The following is a 24,028-nucleotide window of genomic DNA, read 5'->3' as shown; positions in this document are numbered from 1 at the left end:
CTAGATACATGTCAGACGGCACGGTGAGATCACATCTAGATACATGTCAGACAACACAGTGAGGTCACATCTAGATACATGTCAGACGGCACGGTGAGGTCACATCTAGATACATGTCAGACAACACGGTGAGGTCACATCTAGATACATGTCAGACGGCACGGTGAGGTCACATCTAGATACATGTCAGACAACACGGTGAGGTCACATCTAGATACATGTCAGACGGCACGGTGAGGTCACATCTAAATACATGTCAGACGGCACAGTGAGATCACATCTAGATACATGTCAGACAACACGGTGAGGTCACATCTAGAAACATGTCGGACAACACAGTGAGGTCACATCTAGATACATGTCAGACAACACGGTGAGGTCACATCTAGATACATGTCAGACGACACAGTGAGATCACATCTAAATACATGTCAGATGACACAGTGAGGTCACATCTAGATACATGTCAGACGGCACGGTGAGGTCACATCTAGATACATGTCAGACAACACGGTGAGGTCACATCTAGATACATGTCAGACGGCACGGTGAGGTCACATCTAGATACATGTCAGACGGCACGGTGAGATCACATCTAGATACATGTCAGACAACACAGTGAGATCACATCTAGATACATGTCAGACGGCACAGTGAGGTCACATCTAAATACATGTCAGACGGCACGGTGAGGTCACATCTAGATACATGTCAGACAACACAGTGAGGTCACATCTAGATACATGTCAGACGGCACGGTGAGGTCACATCTAGATACATGTCAGACGGCACGGTGAGATCACATCTAGATACATGTCAGACAACACGGTGAGGTCACATCTAGATACATGTCAGACGACACAGTGAGGTCACATCTAGATACATGTCAGACGGCACGGTGAGATCACATCTAGATACATGTCAGACAACACAGTGAGGTCACATCTAGATACATGTCAGACGACAGTGAGGTCACATCTAGATACATGTCAGACGGCACAGTGAGGTCACATCTAGATACATGTCAGACGGCACGGTGAGGTCACATCTAGATACATGTCAGACGGCACGGTGAGGTCACATCTAGATACATGTCAGACGGCACGGTGAGGTCACATCTAGATACATGTCAGACAACACGGTGAGGTCACATCTAGATACATGTCAGACGGCACGGTGAGATCACATCTAGATACATGTCAGACAACACAGTGAGGTCACATCTAGATACATGTCAGACAACACGGTGAGGTCACATCTAGATACATGTCAGACGACACAGTGAGGTCACATCTAGATACATGTCAGACGACACAGTGAGGTCACATCTAGATACATGTCAGACAACACAGTGAGGTCACATCTAGATACATGTCAGACGACACAGTGAGGTCACATCTAGATACATGTCAGACGACACAGTGAGGTCACATCTAGATACATGTCATACACGGTGAAATCACATCTAAATACATGTCAGACGGCACGGTGAGGTCACATCTAAATACATGTCAGACAACACAGTGAGGTCACATCTAGATACATGTCAGACGACACAGTGAGGTCACATCTAGATACATGTCCGACGACACAGTGAGGTCACATCTAGATACATGTCAGACGACACGGTGAGGTCACATCTAGATACATGTCAGACGACACAGTGAGGTCACATCTAGATACATGTCAGACGGCACGGTGAGATCACATCTAGATACATGTCAGACGACACAGTGAGGTCACATCTAGATACATGTCAGACGACACAGTGAGGTCACATCTAGATACATGTCAGACGACACAGTGAGGTCACATCTAGATACATGTCAGACGACACAGTGAGGTCACATCTAAATACATGTCAGACGGCACGGTGAGATCACATCTAGATACATGTCAGACGGCACGGTGAGATCACATCTAAATACATGTCAGACGACACAGTGAGGTCACATCTAGATACATGTCAGACGGCACGGTGAGGTCACATCTAGACACATGTCAGACGACACAGTGAGGTCACATCTAGATACATGTCAGACGGCACGGTGAGGTCACATCTAGATACATGTCAGACGACACAGTGAGGTCACATCTAGATACATGTCAGACGACACAGTGAGGTCACATCTAGATACATGTCAGACGGCACGGTGAGATCACATCTAGATACATGTCAGACGACACAGTGAGGTCACATCTAGATACATGTCAGACGGCACGGTGAGATCACATCTAGATACATGTCAGACGACACAGTGAGGTCACATCTAAATACATGTCAGACGGCACGGTGAGATCACATCTAGATACATGTCAGACAACACAGTGAGGTCACATCTAGATACATGTCGGACGACACGGTGAGGTCACATCTAGATACATGTCAGACGACATGGTGAGGTCACATCTAGATACATGTCAGACAACACAGTGAGGTCACATCTAGATACATGTCAGACGACACGGTGAGGTCACATCTAGATACATGTCAGACGACACAGTGAGGTCACATCTAGATACATGTCAGACGACACAGTGAGGTCACATCTAGATACATGTCAGACGACACAGTGAGGTCACATCTAGATACATGTCGGACGACAGTGAGGTCACATCTAGATACATGTCAGACGGCACGGTGAGATCACATCTAGATACATGTCAGACGGCACGGTGAGGTCACATCTAGATACATGTCAGACGACACGGTGAAATCACATCTAAATACATGTCAGACGACACAGTGAGGTCACATCTAGATACATGTCGGACGACAGTGAGGTCACATCTAGATACATGTCAGACGACACAGTGAGGTCACATCTAGATACATGTCAGACTGCACGGTGAGATCACATCTAAATACATGTCGGACGACAGTGAGGTCACATCTAGATACATGTCAGACGACACAGTGAGGTCACATCTAGATACATGTCAGACGGCACAGTGAGGTCACATCTAGATACATGTCAGACGGCACGGTGAGGTCACATCTAGATACATGTCAGACGGCACGGTGAGATCACATCTAGATACATGTCAGACGACACAGTGAGGTCACATCTAGATACATGTCAGACGGCACGGTGAGATCACATCTAGATACATGTCAGACGGCACGGTGAGATCACATCTAGATACATGTCAGACGGCACGGTGAGATCACATCTAGATACATGTCAGACGGCACGGTGAGATCACATCTAAATACATGTCGGACGACAGTGAGTTCACATCTAGATACATGTCAGACGACACAGTGAGGTCACATCTAAATACATGTCGGACGACAGTGAGGTCACATCTAGATACATGTCAGACGACACAGTGAGGTCACATCTAAATACATGTCGGACGACAGTGAGGTCACATCTAGATACATGTCAGACGACACAGTGAGGTCACATCTAGATACATGTCAGACGGCACGGTGAGGTCACATCTAGATACATGTCAGACGACACGGTGAGGTCACATCTAGATACATGTCAGACGGCACGGTGAGGTCACATCTAGATACATGTCAGACGACACGGTGAGGTCACATCTAGATACATGTCAGACGACACGGTGAGCTCACATCTAAATACATGTCAGACGACACCGTGAGGTCACATCTAAATACATGTCAGACGACACAGTGAGGTCACATCTAGATACATGTCAGACGGCACGGTGAGATCACATCTAAATACATGTCAGACGACACAGTGAGGTCACATCTAGATACATGTCAGACGGCACGGTGAGGTCACATCTAGATACATGTCAGACGACACGGTGAAATCACATCTAAATACATGTCGGACGACAGTGAGGTCACATCTAGATACATGTCAGACGACACAGTGAGATCACATCTAGATACATGTCAGACGACACAGTGAGGTCACATCTAGATACATGTCAGACGGCACGGTGAGATCACATCTAAATACATGTCGGACGACAGTGAGGTCACATCTAGATACATGTCAGACGACACGGTGAGATCACATCTAGATACATGTCAGACAACACAGTGAGGTCACATCTAGATACATGTCAGACGGCACGGTGAGATCACATCTAGATACATGTCAGACAACACAGTGAGGTCACATCTAGATACATGTCAGACGGCACGGTGAGATCACATCTAGATACATGTCAGACGACACAGTGAGGTCACATCTAGATACATGTCAGACGGCAGTGAGTTCACATCTAGATACATGTCGGACGACAGTGAGTTCACATCTAGATACATGTCAGACGACACAGTGAGGTCACATCTAAATACATGTCGGACGACAGTGAGTTCACATCTAGATACATGTCAGACGACACAGTGAGGTCACATCTAAATACATGTCGGACGACAGTGAGGTCACATCTAGATACATGTCAGACGACACAGTGAGGTCACATCTAGATACATGTCAGACGGCACGGTGAGGTCACATCTAGATACATGTCAGACGACACAGTGAGGTCACATCTAAATACATGTCGGACGACAGTGAGGTCACATCTAGATACATGTCAGACGACACAGTGAGGTCACATCTAGATACATGTCAGACGGCACGGTGAGGTCACATCTAGATACATGTCAGACGACACAGTGAGGTCACATCTAAATACATGTCAGACGACACAGTGAGGTCACATCTAAATACATGTCAGACGACACAGTGAGGTCACATCTAGATACATGTCAGACGGCACAGTGAGGTCACATCTAGATACATGTCAGACGACACAGTGAGGTCACATCTAGATACATGTCAGACGACACAGTGAGGTCACATCTAGATACATGTCAGACGGCACAGTGAGATCACATCTAGATACATGTCAGACGACACAGTGAGATCACATCTAGATACATGTCAGACGACACAGTGAGATCACATCTAGATACATGTCAGACGGCACAGTGAGATCACATCTAGATACATGTCAGACGACAGTGAGGTCACATCTAGATACATGTCAGACGACAGTGAGGTCACATCTAGATACAGTGCCTTTGGAAAGTATTCAGACCCCTTGACTTTTTCCACATTTTGTTACATTACAGCCTTATTCTAAAATGGATTGAATACTTTGTCCCCTCATACATCTACACACAATACCCAATAATGACAAAGAAAAAACAGGTGTTTTGATATTTTTGAAAATTTATTAAAAATAAAAAAATGAAATACCACATTTATAGAAGTATTAAGACCCTTTACTCAGTGCTTTGTTGAAGCACCTTTGGTAGTGATTGCAGCCTTGAGTCTCCTTGGGTATGATGCCAGAAATGTTCGAATGGGTTCAAGTCCAGGCTTTGGCTGGGCCACTCAAGGACATTCAGGGACTTGTCCTGAAGCCACTACTGAGTTGTCTTGGCTGAGTGCTTAGGGTCGTTGTCCTGTTGGAAGGTGAACCTTCGCCCCAGTCTGAAGTCCTGAGCGCTCTGGAGCAGGTTTCATTAAGGATCTCTCTGTACTTTGCTCCGTTTCCGAGCCGGTCACGGGTGCACCTCAGCCACACTCAAGGTACTAAACGATATCATAACCGCCATCGATAAAAGACAGTACTGTGCAGCCCTCTTCATCGACCTCGCCAAGGCTTTCGACTCTGTCAATCACCATATTCTTATCGGCAGACTCAACAGCCTCGGTTTTTCGGATGACTGCCTTGCCTGGTTCACCAATTACTTTGCAGACAGAGTTCAGTGTGTCAAATCGGAGGGCATGTTGTCCGGTCCTCTGGCAGTCTCTATGGGGGTGCCACAGGGTTCAATTCTCGGGCCGACTCTTTTCTCTGTATATATCAATGATGTTGCTCTTGCTGCGGGCGATTCCCTGATCCACCTCTACGCAGACGACACCATTCTATATACTTTCGGCCCGTCATTGGACACTGTGCTATCAAACCTCCAAACGAGCTTCAATGCCATACAGCACTCCTTCCGTGGCCTCCAACTGCTCTTAAACGCGAGTAAAACCAAATGCATGCTTTTCAACCGATCGCTGCCTGCACCCGCATGCCCGACTAGCATCACCACCCTGGATGGTTCCGACCTTGAATATGTGGACATCTATAAGTACCTAGGTGTCTGGCTAGACTGCAAACTCTCCTAACCAGACTCACATCAAACATCCCCAATCGAAAATCAAATCAAGAGTCGGCTTTCTATTCCGCAACAAAGCCTCCTTCACTCACGCTGCCAAGCTTACCCTAGTAAAACTGACTATCCTACCGATCCTCGACTTCGGCGATGTCATCTACAAAATGGCTTCCAACACTCTACTCAGCAAACTGGATGCAGTCTATCACAGTGCCATCCGTTTTGTCACTAAAGCACCTTATACCACCCACCACTGCGACTTGTATGCTCTAGTCGGCTGGCCCTCACTACATATTCGTCGCCAGACCCACTGGCTCCAGGTCATCTACAAGTCCATGCTAGGTAAAGCTCCGCCTTATCTCAGTTCACTGGTCACGATGGCAACACCCATCCGTAGCACGCGCTCCAGCAGGTGTATCTCACTGATCATCCCTAAAGCCAACACCTCATTTGGCCGCCTTTCGTTCCAGTACTCTGCGGCCTGTGACTGGAACGAATTGCAAAAATCGCTGAAGTTGGAGACTTTTATCTCCCTCACCAACTTCAAACATCAGCTATCCGAGCAGCTAACCGATCGCTGCAGCTGTACATAGTCTATAGGTAAATAGCTCACCCATTTTCACCTACCTCATTCCCATACTGTTTTTATACTGTTTTTATTTATTTACTTTTCTGCTCTTTTGCACACCAATATCTCTACCTGTACATGACCATCTGATCATTTATCACTCCAGTGTTAATCTGCAAAATTGTATTATTCGCCTACCTCCTCATGCCTTTTGCACACATTGTATATAGACTGCCCATTTTTTTCTACTGTGTTATTGACTTGCTAATTGTTTACTCCATGTGTAACTCTGTGTTGTCTGTTCACACTGCTATGCTTTATCTTGGCCAGGTCGCAGTTGCAAATGAGAACTTGTTCTCAACTAGCCTACCTGGTTAAATAAAGGTGAAATAAAAAAAATTAAAAAATTAAAAATCTTTCCCTCGATCCTGACTAGTCCTCCAGTCCCTGCCGCTGAAAAACATCCCCACAGCATGATGCTACCACCACCATGCTTCACTGTACGGATGGTGCCAGGTTTCCTCCAGATGTTGATTCTTGTTTCTCATGGTCTGACAGGCTGACTACATCGCTTGCGTCGCCTGCGCCTGCACTCGTGTCGCAAAATAATTTAGAAATCTATGTTATTGCACCCACACTGCTCGCGCCCGCCAACGAGCGTCTGCTTTGCCAAGAGGTAAAATAGAAGTCAGTTCTATTTCTGACAAAGATCGCGCTGCATGTCCTGCCTCTCCCATCTCCAATCAAGATGTATAAACCTCTCAAGGATGATCAATGGAAACAGGATGCACCAGAGCTCAATTTTGAGTCTTGTAGCAAAGGGTCTGAATACTTATGTAAATAAGGTATTTCTGTTTATTTTTTTTTGCAAACATTTCTAAAAACCTGTTTTCGCTTTGTCATTATGGGGTATTGTGTGTAGATTGATGAGGACATTTTTTAAAAAAAATCATTTTAGAGTAAGGCTGTAACAGAATGTGGCAAAAGTGAAGGGGTCTGAATACTTTCTGAATGCACTGTAAACATCACTGTAACGGTTTAGTGACCCACATGATGAATAGCGTTCTCTTAAGACCTAAATACTTTTGTTAGCCTCCTAATGCCTAGGCTTTAGCTCAGAGGGTTAACAAAGTCGGTCACATCAGCTCACCTCTCTTAGCGTATTCTGATGTTCTGCATCCAGACAGGCCAGCTCCTCCCTCACCTCCGGCAAATCAGCTTGCTGCAAAACATAGCAGACAGTTGGATCCTCCAATAGCAGTGCCCTTAGCCTGGACACTAATACAAGTACTTGGCAAGCCACAAGGCTCCCTGTGTAGAGTCTCATTCTTCTTTACTGTTCCTTGCTACTGTTGCCTTTGCCTGCCCCCTGGAGGTTTAACCTAGACTCGATCCATTTTGATAGATCGACTCTCGTGACCCTTACCCTCTGACCCCTGAACTCCTGTTCGGACTGCAGGTCCTCCAGGCGTCTCCTCAGCTCAGCGTTCTCATTCTCAGCTCCCAGAAGCCTCAGTGACGATGCCTCGCCCACCTCCACACTCAGAGGCTTCAGATCTGAGAGAGAGAGAATGAGAGAGAGAGGGAGTGGAGAGGGAGGGATATATATTTAATTGCTTTGGCAACAGTGGTACCATTCATGCCATTAAAGCTTATTTGAATTTGAATTAGAGAGGAGGGGTTGTTGAAAATAATCTAATTTAACTGAAAAGACACACAACAGACAGGCAGACTGACTGACCAATCTCTTCTCTTAGCTCCACTCTTAGCCCAGCCTCCTCATCAGACTCCACCTCCAATTGGTGGAAATGTGGAGCCGCTGTCATCGTGCCTGTATTGTTGTTATGTCTAAGCTCCTGTCTAAGCTCTGCCTCCAGGCCCATATTCATCTCTAACAGCTCATCGACCCTCTGCCTCTCAGTATCCCGCTCCTACACACACACAGACACCAACAAATTAGGGGAAATATCTACGTGAGCCAAATGTCTTACTTGTGATTCAGAAACACATTACCACACACACATTACCATCATTACCTACCCCCTCCAGGTCTATGAGTCTTCGTCGCAGCAGTAGATTGTCTCTCTCCAGCTCACGTAGGCTCGAGCAGCGTTGTCGTGTGTCCACCAGCTGCTCCTCCAGCAGGACCCGGGTCTCCTGCAGTGCCACACACAGCTGCTGCTGCTCCTATGGGGGGCGCCATACAGAGACGGGACAGAGACGCAGAGAGAGACGGGGACAGGGGATAGAGACAGAGAGAGAGAAAGAGTCAGACGGGGACAGGGGGATAGAGACAGAGAGAGAGTCAGAGACAGGGACAGGGGATAGAGACAGAGAGAGATGGGGACAGGGGATAGAGACAGAGAGAGAGAAAGAGTCAGAGATGGGGACAGGGGATAGAGACAGAGAGAGATGGGGACAGGGGATAGAGACAGACAGAGAGAAAGAGACAGGGACAGGGGATAGAGACAGAGAGAGAAAGAGTCAGACAGGGACAGGGGATAGAGACAGAGAGAGAGAAAGAGTCAGACAGGGACAGGGGATAGAGACAGAGAGAGAGAAAGAGTCAGAGATGGGGACAGGGGATAGAGACAGAGAGAGAGAAAGAGTCAGACGGGGACAGGGGGATAGAGACAGAGAGAGAGTCAGAGACAGGGACAGGGGATAGAGACAGAGAGAGATGGGGACAGGGGATAGAGACAGAGAGAGAGAAAGAGTCAGAGATGGGGACAGGGATAGAGACAGAGAGAGATGGGGACAGGGGATAGAGACAGACAGAGAGAAAGAGACAGGGACAGGGGATAGAGACAGAGAGAGAAAGAGTCAGACAGGGACAGGGGATAGAGACAGAGAGAGAGAAAGAGTCAGACAGGGACAGGGGATAGAGACAGAGAGAGAGAAAGAGTCAGAGATGGGGACAGGGGATAGAGACAGAGAGAGACGGGGACAGGGGATAGAGACAGAGAGAGAGAAAGAGTCAGACGGGGACAGGGGGATAGAGACAGAGAGAGAGTCAGAGACAGGGACAGGGGATAGAGACAGAGAGAGATGGGGACAGGGGATAGAGACAGAGAGAGAGAAAGAGTCAGAGATGGGGACAGGGGATAGAGACAGAGAGAGATGGGGACAGGGGATAGAGACAGACAGAGAGAAAGAGACAGGGACAGGGGATAGAGACAGAGAGAGAAAGAGTCAGACAGGGACAGGGGATAGAGACAGAGAGAGAGAAAGAGTCAGACAGGGACAGGGATAGAGACAGAGAGAGAGAAAGAGTCAGAGATGGGGACAGGGGATAGAGACAGAGAGAGATGGGGACAGGGGATAGAGACAGACAGAGAGATGGGGACAGGGGGATAGAGACAGAGAGAGAGAAAGAGTCAGACAGGGACAGGGGATAGAGACAGAGAGAGAGAAAGAGTCAGACAGGGACAGGGGATAGAGACAGAGAGAGATGGGGACAGGGGATAGAGACCGAGAGAGATGGGGACAGGGGATAGAGACAGAGAGAGATGGGGACAGGGGATAGAGACCGAGAGAGATGGGGACAGGGGATAGAGACAGAGAGATTAAGAGTCAGACAGGGACAGGGGATAGAGACAGAGAGAGAGAAAGAGTCAGACAGGGACAGGGGATAGAGAGAGAGAAAGAGTCAGACAGGGACAGGGGATAGAGACAGAGAGAGAAAGAGTCAGACAGGGACAGGGGATAGAGACAGAGAGAGATTGGGACAGGGGATAGAGACAGAGAGAGATGGGGACAGGGGATAGAGACAGAGAGATTAAGAGTCAGACAGGGACAGGGGATAGAGACAGAGAGAGAGAAAGAGTCAGACAGGGACAGGGGATAGAGACAGAGAGAGAGAAAGAGTCAGACAGGGACAGGGGATAGAGACAGAGAGAGAAAGAGTCAGACAGGGACAGGGGATAGAGACAGAGAGAGAGAAAGAGTCAGACAGGGACAGGGGATAGAGACAGAGAGAGAGAAAGAGTCAGACAGGGACAGGGGATAGAGACAGAGAGAGAGAAAGAGTCAGACAGGGACAGGGGATAGAGACAGAGAGAGAGAAAGAGTCAGACAGGGACAGGGGATAGAGACAGAGAGAGAAAGAGTCAGACAGGGACAGGGGATAGAGACAGAGAGAGAAAGAGTCAGACAGGGACAGGGGATAGAGACAGAGAGAGATGGGGACAGGGGATAGAGACCGAGAGAGATGGGGACAGGGGATAGAGACAGAGAGATTAAGAGTCAGACAGGGACAGGGGATAGAGACAGAGAGAGAGAAAGAGTCAGACAGGGACAGGGATAGAGAGAGAGAAAGAGTCAGACAGGGACAGGGGATAGAGACAGAGAGAGATGGGGACAGGGGATAGAGACAGAGAGAGAGAAAGAGTCAGAGATGGGGACGGGGGATAGAGACAGAGAGAGATGGGGACAGGGGATAGAGACAGAGAGAGAGAAAGAGTCAGACAGGGACAGGGGATAGAGACAGAGAGAGATGGGGACAGGGGATAGAGACAGAGAGAGAGAAAGAGTCAGAGACGGGGACAGGGGATAGAGACAGAGAGAGATGGGGACAGGGGATAGAGACAGAGAGAGATGGGGACAGGGGATAGAGACAGAGAGAGATGGGGACAGGGGATAGAGACAGAGAGAGATGGGGACAGGGGATAGAGACAGAGAGAGATGGGGACAGGGGATAGAGACAGAGAGAGAGAAAGAGTCAGACAGGGACAGGGGATAGAGACAGAGAGAGAGAAAGAGTCAGAGACGGGGACAGGGGATAGAGACAGAGAGAGATGGGGACAGGGGATAGAGACAGACAGAGAGAGAAAGAGTCAGACAGGGACAGGGGATAGAGACAGAGAGAGAGAAAGAGTCAGAGATGGGGACAGGGGATAGAGACAGAGAGAGAGAAAGAGTCAGACAGGGACAGGGGATAGAGACAGAGAGAGATTAAGAGTCAGACAGGGACAGGGGATAGAGACAGAGAGAGAGAAAGAGTCAGACAGGGACAGGGGATAGAGACAGAGAGAGAAAGAGTCAGACAGGGACAGGGGATAGAGACAGAGAGAGAGAAAGAGTCAGAGATGGGGACAGGGGATAGAGACAGAGAGAGAAAGAGTCAGACAGGGACAGGGGATAGAGACAGAGAGAGAGAAAGAGTCAGAGATGGGGACAGGGGATAGAGACAGAGAGAGAAAGAGTCAGACAGGGACAGGGGATAGAGACAGAGAGAGAGAAAGAGTCAGAGATGGGGACAGGGGATAGAGACAGAGAGAGATGGGGACAGGGGATAGAGACAGAGAGAGATGGGGACAGGGGATAGAGACAGAGAGAGATGGGGACAGGGGATAGAGACAGAGAGAGAGAAAGAGTCAGAGACGGGGACAGGGGATAGAGACAGAGAGAGATGGGGACAGGGGATAGAGACAGAGAGAGATGGGGACAGGGGATAGAGACAGAGAGAGAGAAAGAGTCAGAGACGGGGACAGGGGATAGAGACAGAGAGAGATGGGGACAGGGGATAGAGACAGAGAGAGATGGGGACAGGGATAGAGACAGAGAGAGAGAAAGAGTCAGAGACGGGGACAGGGGATAGAGACAGAGAGAGATGGGGACAGGGGATAGAGACAGACAGAGAGAGAAAGAGTCAGACAGGGACAGGGGATAGAGACAGAGAGAGAGAAAGAGTCAGAGATGGGGACAGGGGATAGAGACAGAGAGAGATGGGGACAGGGGATAGAGACAGAGAGAGATGGGGACAGGGGATAGAGACAGACAGAGAGAGAAAGAGTCAGAGACGGGGACAGGGGATAGAGACAGACAGAGAGAGAAAGAGTCAGAGATGGGGACAGGGGATAGAGACAGAGAGAGATGGGGACAGGGGATAGAGACAGAGAGAGATGGGGACAGGGGATAGAGACAGAGAGAGAGAAAGAGTCAGAGACGGGGACAGGGGATAGAGACAGAGAGAGATGGGGACAGGGGATAGAGACAGACAGAGAGAGAAAGAGTCAGACAGGGACAGGGGATAGAGACAGAGAGAGAGAAAGAGTCAGAGATGGGGACAGGGGATAGAGACAGAGAGAGATGGGGACAGGGGATAGAGACAGAGAGAGAGAAAGAGTCAGACAGGGACAGGGGATAGAGACAGAGAGAGAAAGAGTCAGACAGGGACAGGGGATAGAGACAGAGAGAGAGAAAGAGTCAGACAGGGACAGGGGATAGAGACAGAGAGAGAAAGAGTCAGACAGGGACAGGGGATAGAGACAGAGAGAGATTAAGAGTCAGACAGGGACAGGGGATAGAGACAGAGAGAGAGAAAGAGTCAGACAGGGACAGGGGATAGAGACAGAGAGAGATGGGGACAGGGATAGAGACAGAGAGAGAGAAAGAGTCAGACAGGGACAGGGGATAGAGACAGAGAGAGATGGGGACAGGGGATAGAGACAGAGAGAGATTAAGAGTCAGACAGGGACAGGGGATAGAGACAGAGAGAGATTAAGAGTCAGACAGGGACAGGGGATAGAGACAGAGAGAGAGAAAGAGTCAGACAGGGACAGGGGATAGAGACAGAGAGAGAAAGAGTCAGACAGGGACAGGGGATAGAGACAGAGAGAGAAAGAGTCAGACAGGGACAGGGGATAGAGACAGAGAGAGAGAAAGAGTCAGAGATGGGGACAGGGGATAGAGACAGAGAGAGATGGGGACAGGGGATAGAGACAGAGAGAGATGGGGACAGGGGATAGAGACAGAGAGAGATGGGGACAGGGGATAGAGACAGAGAGAGAGAAAGAGTCAGAGACGGGGACAGGGGATAGAGACAGAGAGAGACGGGGACAGGGGATAGAGACAGAGAGAGATGGGGACAGGGGATAGAGACAGAGAGAGAGAAAGTCAGACAGGGACAGGGGATAGAGACAGAGAGAGAAAGAGTCAGACAGGGACAGGGGATAGAGACAGAGAGAGAGAAAGAGTCAGAGACGGGGACAGGGGATAGAGACAGAGAGAGATGGGGACAGGGGATAGAGACAGAGAGAGATGGGGACAGGGGATAGAGACAGAGAGAGATGGGGACAGGGGATAGAGACAGAGAGAGATGGGGACAGGGGATAGAGACAGAGAGAGATGGGGACAGGGGATAGAGACAGAGAGAGATGGGGACAGGGGATAGAGACAGAGAGAGATGGGGACAGGGGATAGAGACAGAGAGAGAGAAAGAGTCAGACAGGGACAGGGGATAGAGACAGAGAGAGAGAAAGTCAGACAGGGACAGGGGATAGAGACAGAGAGAGAAAGAGTCAGACAGGGACAGGGGATAGAGACAGAGAGAGATGGGGACAGGGGATAGAGACAGAGAGAGATGGGGACAGGGATAGAGACAGAGAGAGATGGGGACAGGGGATAGAGACAGAGAGAGATGGGGACAGGGGATAGAGACAGAGAGAGATGGGGACAGGGGATAGAGACAGAGAGAGATGGGGACAGGGGATAGAGACAGAGAGAGATGGAGACAGAGAGAGATGGGGACAGGGGATAGAGACAGAGAGAGATGGGGACAGGGATAGAGACAGAGAGAGAGAAAGAGTCAGACAGGGACAAGGGATAGAGACAGAGAGAGAAAGAGTCAGACAGGGACAGGGGATAGAGACAGAGAGAGATGGGGACAGGGATAGAGACAGAGAGAGATGGGGACAGGGGATAGAGACAGAGAGAGATGGGGACAGGGGATAGAGACAGAGAGAGATGGGGACAGGGATAGAGACAGAGAGAGATGGGGACAGGGGATAGAGACAGAGAGAGATGGGGACAGGGGATAGAGACAGAGAGAGACGGGGACAGGGATAGAGACAGAGAGAGACGGGGACAGGGGATGGGGACAGGGATAGAGACAGAGAGAGATGGGGACAGGGGATAGAGACAGAGAGAGATGGGGACAGGGATAGAGACAGAGAGAGATGGGGACAGGGGATAGAGACAGAGAGAGATGGGGACAGGGGATAGAGACAGAGAGAGATGGGGACAGGGGATAGAGACAGAGAGAGATGGGGACAGGGGATAGAGACAGAGAGAGATGGGGTCAGGGATAGAGACAGAGAGAGACGGGGACAGGGGATAGAGACAGAGAGAGATGGGGACAGGGGATAGAGACAGAGAGAGACGGGGACAGGGATAGAGACAGAGAGAGACGGGGACAGGGATAGAGACAGAGAGAGACGGGGACAGGGATAGAGACAGAGAGAGACGGGGACAGGGGATAGAGACAGAGAGAGATGGGGACAGGGGATAGAGACAGAGAGAGATGGGGACAGGGATAGAGACAGAGAGAGATGGGGACAGGGGATAGAGACAGAGAGAGATGGGGACAGGGGATAGAGACAGAGAGAGATGGGGTCAGGGGATAGAGACAGAGAGAGACGGGGACAGGGGATAGAGACAGAGAGAGATGGGGACAGGGGATAGAGACAGAGAGAGATGGGGACAGGGGATAGAGACAGAGAGAGATGGGGACAGGGGATAGAGACAGAGAGAGATGGGGACAGGGGATAGAGACAGAGAGAGACGGGGACAGGGGATAGAGACAGAGAGAGATGGGGACAGGGGATAGAGACAGAGAGAGATGGGGACAGGGGATAGAGACAGAGAGAGATGGGGACAGGGGATAGAGACAGAGAGAGATGGGGACAGGGGATAGAGACAGAGAGAGAAAGAGACAGGGACAGGGGATAGAGACAGAGAGAGAGAAAGAGACAGGGACAGGGGATAGAGACAGAGAGAGACGGGGACAGGGGATAGAGAGAGAGAAAGAGTCAGAGACAGGGACAGGGGATAGAGACAGAGAGAGAGAAAGAGTCAGACAGGGACAGGGGATAGAGACAGAGAGAGATGGGGACAGGGGATAGAGACAGAGAGAGAGAAAGAGTCAGAGACAGGGGATAGAGACAGAGAGAGATGGGGACAGGGGATAGAGACAGAGAGAGAGAAAGAGACAGGGACAGGGGATAGAGACAGAGAGAGACGGGGACAGGGGATAGAGACAGAGAGAGAGAAAGAGTCAGGGACAGGGAATAGAAACAGAGAGAGAGAGAAAGAGTCAGAGACAGGGACAAGGGATAGAAACAGAGAGAGAGAAAGAGTCAGACAGGGACAGGGGATAGAGACAGAGAGAGATGGGGACAGGGGATAGAGACAGACAGAGAGAAAGAGTCCGAGACAGGGACAGGGGATAGAGACAGAGAGAGATGGGGATAGAGACAGACAGACAGAGAGAAAGAGTCAGAAACAGGGACAGGGAATAGAAACAGAGAGAGACGGGGACAGGGGATAGAGACAGAGAGAGAGAAAGAGTCAGAGACAGGGAATAGAAACAGAGAGAGATGGGGACAGGGGATAGAGACAGAGAAAGAGACAGGAATAGGGAATAGAAACAGAGAGAGAGAAAGAAACAGAGACCGGGGATAGAGACAGAGACAGGGGATAGAGACAGAGACAGGGGATAGAGACAGACAGGGGATAGAGACAGAGACCGGGGATAGAGACAGAGACCGGGGATAGAGACAGAGACCGGGGATAGAGACAAAGACCGGGGATAGAGACAAAGACCGGGGATAGAGACAGAGACCGGGGATAGAGACAGAGACCGGGGATAGAGACAGAGACCGGGGATAGAGACAGAGACCGGGGATAGAGACAGAGACCGGGGATAGAGACAGAGACCGGGGATAGAGACAGAGACCGGGGATAGAGACAGAGACAGGGGATAGAGACAGAGACCGGGGATAGAGACAGAGACCGGGGATAGAGACAGAGACCGGGGATAGAGACAGAGACCGGGGATAGAGACAGAGACCGGGGATAGAGACAGAGACAGGGGATAGAGACAGAGACAGGGGATAGAGACAGAGACAGGGGATAGAGACAGAGACCGGGGATAGAGACAGAGACCGGGGATAGAGACAGAGACCGGGGATAGAGACAGAGACCGGGGATAGAGACAGAGACCGGGGATAGAGACAGAGACAGGGGATAGAGACAAAGATAGAGAGGGGATAGACACAGAGACAGAGAGAGGGAGAGAGACAGGGGATAGACACATAGACATAGAGACGGGGGACAGAGACCGAGACAGGTGATACCTTCAGTAGAGTCTCTGTGTACTAAACAGTGTGTAGTGTATAAGTGTAGAAACCCTCAATAGTGTCTCTGTATACTAAACAGTGTGCAGTGTATTGGTGGAGATACCTTCAGTTGTGTGCGAGTGACTTCCAGGCTGCGTAGTCTATGAGTGCAGCTCTGTACTTCTGTCTGCAGCTGCTCGGCTCTGCCTGCACGGTCACGAAGACAGTCCAGCTCGTCACGCAACGCTCGCATTCCCCGCACCTCACCCTGAAGACTGCGGTTCTGCCCAACACACACAAGATAGAGGTGAGGTTAGAGGAGGACAAAAGTAGCAGAAAGTTCTGGTCCAGTTACTGGTAGTGATACCAGAGAAAATCTTACCTCTTTCTGAAGTTTCTTCAGCTGCTCGTCCATAGTTTGTACTTCCTGCTTGTGATCCAATAGTTGATCCCCTTTGTCTTCCCTTTAGAAACAGACGTCATTATTGCAATAGTATTGTACTACTAAACTACAGACACCTCTTACAGAATAGTCCTCTTCCAATTTAAAAACCTTAAACACACACTTGTCTTTGTATTCCCTAGAAATGGACGACATACTGTATGTAGTTCTCACAGTTACCAGACATCTCTCAAAGAAAAGTCTTCCTCCAACTTAAAAAGTGTTGATGCACACACTGACATGACAGACTCACACACACAAGCATACACACACGTCTTACAGTTCTTGTTTGAGGCGTCGTAGTTTGGCCCTGCTGTCTGCTAGCTGGACAGCCAGACCCTGGGGCTGCTCGTCAACGTGACCACCTCGGGTTGCCATGACAGACTCAGCCTGATGGACCTCACTCTTCCAACACAACTCTGCTATCCTCTGAGAGAGAGGGCGGAGGGAGAGACAGAAGGAAAAAGAGAGACGGAGAGAGATGATAGGAAGGTGATGAAATCAGGATCAGGTTCTGTGTGAATCTCGGAGAGGAAGAAACCCTTAGAGCTTTTTAAATCAGGTTTGACACCGTGATGCTTTCATTTGGAATACACTCTCCTATAGAGGCTGAAAGGCCTGGTTTCATCATTCAATTCCTCTTTGTTGCTCTGGACCTATTTGTGAGTATTTGTCTGTGTACCTCCAGGTGTGTGTCCCTCTGTGCCAGCAGGCCTTGGATCTGTCTGGCCATGGAGCCAAACAGCACCTGTAGCTCCACCCCCTCCAGCCCTCCCAGCTCCCCCCACTGCAGCGGCAGCACCGCTCTGGGGTCCTGGGTCACCTGCAGGAAAAACAGTTTCTTACCTCTCTATGGTAATAACAGTATGTGACTGAGCATTCCAGCACAAAATGGCTGACGTGGTGAACGTTAATAGTGGATATGAATAAATGAGTAGGGAACTGAACTGACCTCCTGGATACAGTTGGCAATGGCAGTTTGAGTCTCGATGTCCAGCGACTGGATTTGCTGTATGAATGTTTCCTTCCTCTCACACTGTTGTTGATCAACAAAGAGTAGTCAGTAAAGTTGTGTGTGTGTGTGTGTGTGTGTGTGTGTGTGTGTGTGTGTGTGTGTGTGTGTGTGTGTGTGTGTGTGTGTGTGTGTGTGTGTGTGTGTGTGTGTGTGTGTGTGTGTGTGTGTGTGTGTGTGTGAGAAATCACCTGTACAGCACATCCCAGTAAGAGCAGGAGCAATCTCCTCAACTCCTCCACTGCTGCCTCTGAAGACACAGATACCACTCTTATGACTCTCTTGTTCCCATCATACTCTCATAGACAACATAGGAGCCCAATCAGAGATTATGTACTTTCAACTGGCTCTTTTTACCTGTTAGGGGGTCTTGCCCCAAAATGGCAATGTTCGGAAGAGGCATCAGAATCAGCTGCTGTAGGTCTTCCTGTAGACAGAATCAGAGGGAGAGCTTGAAATGATTCAAAGATTTATTTATTGAAATTTCCCTAACCACATTGCAGTTACTGTATTCAAATCAACATTGAAATGACAAAACCTTCCAGTTTAGTTCAGTTTAGAATATAAACGCAGATGACATCAGAGGGGAAAGTAGACCAATTTGTTCATGTATGTTTCAACGTAGTACGATGACTATATTTAGTTCTCAGACACAAGCCCTGGTAGAGAGAAATTAGGCTGCAGAGTGACCACAAGCTGCTGGTGGTTTAAGGTTTCACAGTCCTGCCAGTGTGACCAGGAAACACGAACCAAGAAGTGAAACCACAAAAAACAAAATGACATCGTAGCAACATCAGACAAGACGGAATTGTTGTCATGACAAACAGTCCTGTCAATAAATTGTATCCAAAACATTTCTGAATAAATCCCAGAATATTATTTGAAACTTGCTGGTGTCCCTCCCATGATGCTCCACTGTTCAGAGGGTTTGAATGACTTATCAAAAGCAGGAACTCAAACAATGAAGACTCATGTTTTTGTGTGTTTTGTACGTTGTATTGGACTAAAGTTCATTTCTCGCAGAGATTTTCCTGGATGTCTCTCTAGGCTCAAGTCTGGACCTTGTGTGGTAAATTACTCTGAGATGTGATTGTGTATCAAACAAAATCATGACACAAATACCAATACCTGGTAGAAGGCCCTGAGGTGTCGGTTGAGGATGGAGAAGTTCTGGACTCGGAGCATCTGGTCATCTCTCCCACTGCGGTACAAATGCTCCAGCTTGGGGTTGGGGTCTCTGGGAATGACAGACAGACAGACAGACAGACAGACAGACAGACAGACAGACAGACAGACAGAGTGGGGATTGAGCCAGTGTGCACGTCTACTTGTGCCATAAAAGCTCTCACCTCTTAGCAGAGGTAACTATCCCAGCCCAGTATTTCACCAGCTATAATACCTTTGATCAGGTAAAGTAAAATAAATGTATTACATTGAATCCTTCAGTACACATTCCATGCTATGGAATGTGTACTTCCTGCTTGTGACATTTGAGGCCTGTGCAAAGGTGTGAACTTACATGACCCTCATGACCTCGTTGAGAAAGATCCCATTGGTCAGCCTCAGGTAGCGGTCATGGGAATTCTGGGACTTGGAGTTCACCTCCATGTACTGGTTGAAGAGCATGACATTCTCCTCCCTGTCCACTACACCATCAAAGAGCTGTACCTGAGGGAGGGGGCATCCTATTAGGGCCTTTAATTCAATCCGTAGCGGTGAAGATCCGTTTCATAGCGCGATCAACAATTAATGTTGCGGAGACTGCATTCACAGTAAACGCTGTATACACTATATATACAAAAGCATGTGGACGCCCCTTCAAATGAGTGGTTTTGGCTATTTTAGCCACACCCATTGCTGACAGGTGTATAAAATTTAGCACACAGCCATGTAATCTCCATAGACAAACATTGGCAGTAGAATGGCCTTACTGAAGAGCTTAGTAACTTTTAACATTGCTCCGTCATCAGAAGCTATCTTTCCAAAAAGTCAGTTTGTCAAATTTCTGCCCTGCTGGAGCTGCCCCGGTCAACTGCAAGAGCTGTTATTGTGAAGTGGAAACGTCTAGGCACAACAAAGGCTCAGCCGCAAAGTGGTACACCACACAAGCTCACAGAATAGGACCGCCGAGTGCTGAAGCACGTAGAAATGGTCTGTCCTCGGTTGCAACACTCACTACAGAGTTCTAAACTGTCTCTGGAAGCAACGTCAGCACAAGAACTGTTCATCGGGAGCTTCATGAAATGGGTTTCCATGGCTGAGCAGCCGCACTGCACACAAGCCTAAGATCACCATGCACAATGCCAAGTGTCAGCTGGAGTGGTGTAAAGCTCCACGACATTGGACTCTGGAGCAGTGGGAACACGTTCTCTGGAGTAATGAATTACGACTTCCCCATCTGGCAGTCCGACGGAAGAATCTGGGTTTGTCGGATGCCAGGAAAACACTATGTGCCCCAATGCTGTAAAGTTTGGTGGAGGAGGAATAATGGCCTGGGGCTGTTTTTCATGCTTCGGTCTAGGCCCCTTCGTTCCAGTGAAGGGAAATCTTAATGCTACGGCCTACAATGACATTCTAGACGATTCTGTGCTTACAACTTTATGGCAACAGTTTGTCAAGATCGGTGTGGATGAACTTGACTGGCTTGCACAGAGGCCTGACCTCAACCCCATCGAACACCTTGGGGATGAATTGGAACGCAGACTGCGAGCCAGGCCTAATCGCCCAACATAAGTGCTCGACCTCACAGCAATGTTCCAACATCTAGTGGAAATCCTTCCCAGAAGAGTGGAGGCTGTTATAGCAGCAAAGGGGGGACCAACTCCATATTAATAAACATGATTTTGGAATGAGATTTTGGAATGAGTTTGACGAGCATACTTTTGGTCATGTAGTGTACATTGGCTCAATTGGAAATTACCTTTAAATGTGAACCGCGCCACAACATAGATATTCTGCGCTACGGATTGAATCGAGCCCTAAATTCTATAGAAACACAATAAACGGTGCCTTCGGAAACTATTCAGATCCCTTGACTTTTTCCACATTTTGTTACGTTACAGCCTCATTCTAAAATGGATTAAATAAATAAAAATCCTCATCAATCTACACACAATACAACATAATGACAAACGAAAACAGGTATTTTGAAATGTTTACAAATATATTAAAAATGAAATACAGATACCTTATTTAAATAATTAATCAGACCCTTTGCTTTGAGACTCGAAATTGAACTCAGGTGCATCCTGTTTCCATTGATCGCCCTTGAGATGTTTATTCAATTTGATTGGAGTACAACTGTGGTAAATTCAATTGATTGGATATGATTTGGAAAGGCACACAGCTGCCTATAAAAGGTCCCACAATTGACAGTGCATGTCAGAGCAAAAACCAAGCAATGAGGGCAAAGGAATTTTCCATAGAGCTCAGAGACAGGAATGTGTCGAGGCACAGATCTAGGGAAGGGTACCAAAACAATTCTGAAGGTCCCCAAGAACACAGTGGCCTCCATCATTCTTAAATGGAAGATGTTTTACTCTTCCTAAAGCTGGCTGCCTGGCCAAACTGAGCAATCGGGGGAGAAGGGCCTTGGTCAGGGAGGTGACTAAGAACCTAATGGTCACTCTGACAGAGCTCCAGAGTTCCTCTGTGGAGATGGGAGAACATTCCAGAAGGACAACCATCTCTGCAGCACTCCACCAATCAGGCCTTTATGGTGGAGTGGCAAGACAGAAGCTACACCTCAGTAAAAAGGCACATGACAGCCCGCTTGGAGTTTGCCAAAAGGCACCTAAAAACTCTGACCATGAGAAGCAAGATCCTCTGGTCTGAAACCAAGATTGAACTCTTTGGCCTGAATGCCAAGTGTCACGTCTGGAGGAAACCTGGCACTACCCCTACAGTGAAGCATGGTGGTGGCAGTATCATTCTGTGGGGATGTTTTTTAGTGGCAGGGAGACTAGTCAGGGTCGAGGCAAGGATGAACAGAGCAAAGTACAAAGAGATCCTCGATAAAAAACCTACTCCAGAGCGCTCAGGACCTCAGATTGGGGCAAAGGTTCACCTTCCAACAGGACAATGACCCTAAGCACACAGCCAAGACAACACACGAGTGGCTGCCTCTAACCCTAGGAAGCTCTTTGCCACCTTCTCCTCCCTCCTGAATCCTCCTCCCCCTCCCCCCCCTCCTCCCTCTCTGCAGATGACTTTGTCAACCATTTTGAAAAGAAGGTCGACGACATCCAATCCTCGTTTGCTAAGTCAAACGACACCGCTGGTTCTGCTCACACTGCCCTACCCTGTGCTCTGACCTCTTTCTCCCCTCTCTCTCCAGATGAAATCTCGCGTCTTGTGACGGCCGGCCGCCCAACAACCTGCCCGCTCGACCCTATCCCCTCCTCTCTTCTCCAGACCATTTCCGGAGACCTTCTCCCTTACCTCACCTCGCTCATCAACTCATCCCTGACCGCTGGCTACGTCCCTTCCGTCTTCAAGAGAGCGAGAGTTGCACCCCTTCTGAAAAACCTACACTCGATCCCTCCGATGTCAACAACTACAGACCAGTATCCCTTCTTTCTTTTCTCTCCAAAACTCTTGAACGTGCCGTCCTTGGCCAGCTCTCCCGCTATCTCTCTCAGAATGACCTTCTTGATCCAAATCAGTCAGGTTTCAAGACTAGTCATTCAACTGAGACTGCTCTTCTCTGTATCACGGAGGCGCTCCGCACCGCTAAAGCTAACTCTCTCTCCTCTGCTCTCATCCTTCTAGACCTATCGGCTGCCTTCGATACTGTGAACCATCAGATCCTCCTCTCCACCCTCTCCGAGTTGGGCATCTCCGGCGCGGCCCACGCTTGGATTGCGTCCTACCTGACAGGTCGCTCCTACCAGGTGGCGTGGCGAGAATCTGTCTCCTCACCACGCGCTCTCACCACTGGTGTCCCCCAGGGCTCTGTTCTAGGCCCTCTCCTATTCTCGCTATACACCAAGTCACTTGGCTCTGTCATAACCTCACATGGTCTCTCCTATCATTGCTATGCAGACGACACACAATTAATCTTCTCCTTTCCCCCTTCTGATGACCAGGTGGCGAATCGCATCTCTGCATGTCTGGCAGACATATCAGTGTGGATGACGGATCACCACCTCAAGCTGAACCTCGGCAAGACGGAGCTGCTCTTCCTCCCGGGGAAGGACTGCCCGTTCCATGATCTCGCCATCACGGTTGACAACTCCATTGTGTCCTCCTCCCAGAGCGCTAAGAACCTTGGTGTGATCCTGGACAACACCCTGTCGTTCTCAACTAACATCAAGGCGGTGGCCCGTTCCTGTAGGTTCATGCTCTACAACATCCGCAGAGTACGACCCTGCCTCACACAGGAAGCGGCGCAGGTCCTAATCCAGGCACTTGTCATCTCCCGTCTGGATTACTGCAACTCGCTGTTGGCTGGGCTCCCTGCCTGTGCCATTAAACCCCTACAACTCATCCAGAACGCCGCAGCCCGTCTGGTGTTCAACCTTCCCAAGTTCTCTCACGTCACCCCGCTCCTCCGCTCTCTCCACTGGCTTCCAGTTGAAGCTCGCATCCGCTACAAGACCATGGTGCTTGCCTACGGAGCTGTGAGGGGAACGGCACCTCAGTACCTTCAGGCTCTGATCAGGCCCTACACCCAAACAAGGGCACTGCGTTCATCCACCTCTGGCCTGCTCGCCTCCCTACCACTGAGGAAGTACAGTTCCCGCTCAGCCCAGTCAAAACTGTTCGCTGCTCTGGCTCC

At 49.1% G+C, this 24,028-nt stretch overlaps 1 protein-coding gene across 2 annotated transcripts in view; it reads right to left on the bottom strand.

The window, feature by feature from the left end:
• The window catches only part of LOC118373983 (girdin-like), a 63,992-nt gene that overhangs the window by 37,709 nt on the left and 2,255 nt on the right, over window positions 1-24,028 (bottom strand). For both annotated transcript variants that reach the window (XM_052513988.1, XM_052513991.1), the window contains exons 2-14: window positions 19,769-19,917; window positions 19,378-19,486; window positions 18,607-18,676; window positions 18,441-18,499; window positions 18,190-18,273; window positions 17,920-18,060; window positions 17,518-17,666; window positions 17,178-17,259; window positions 16,920-17,078; window positions 8,718-8,864; window positions 8,419-8,608; window positions 8,104-8,234; window positions 7,828-7,899 (exon numbers count right to left, since the gene is read on the bottom strand). In XM_052513988.1, the coding sequence (XP_052369948.1) occupies window positions 7,828-7,899; window positions 8,104-8,234; window positions 8,419-8,608; window positions 8,718-8,864; window positions 16,920-17,078; window positions 17,178-17,259; window positions 17,518-17,666; window positions 17,920-18,060; window positions 18,190-18,273; window positions 18,441-18,499; window positions 18,607-18,676; window positions 19,378-19,486; window positions 19,769-19,917 (1,542 nt within the window). The remainder of the gene's footprint in view (window positions 1-7,827; window positions 7,900-8,103; window positions 8,235-8,418; window positions 8,609-8,717; window positions 8,865-16,919; window positions 17,079-17,177; window positions 17,260-17,517; window positions 17,667-17,919; window positions 18,061-18,189; window positions 18,274-18,440; window positions 18,500-18,606; window positions 18,677-19,377; window positions 19,487-19,768; window positions 19,918-24,028) is intronic.

This window comes from Oncorhynchus keta, chromosome 4 (genome assembly GCF_023373465.1).
Source record: "Oncorhynchus keta strain PuntledgeMale-10-30-2019 chromosome 4, Oket_V2, whole genome shotgun sequence".
NCBI lineage: Eukaryota > Metazoa > Chordata > Actinopteri > Salmoniformes > Salmonidae > Oncorhynchus > Oncorhynchus keta.
Note: the sequence above shows the minus strand (reverse complement) of the source record. Positions and strands in the feature narration are given on the sequence as shown.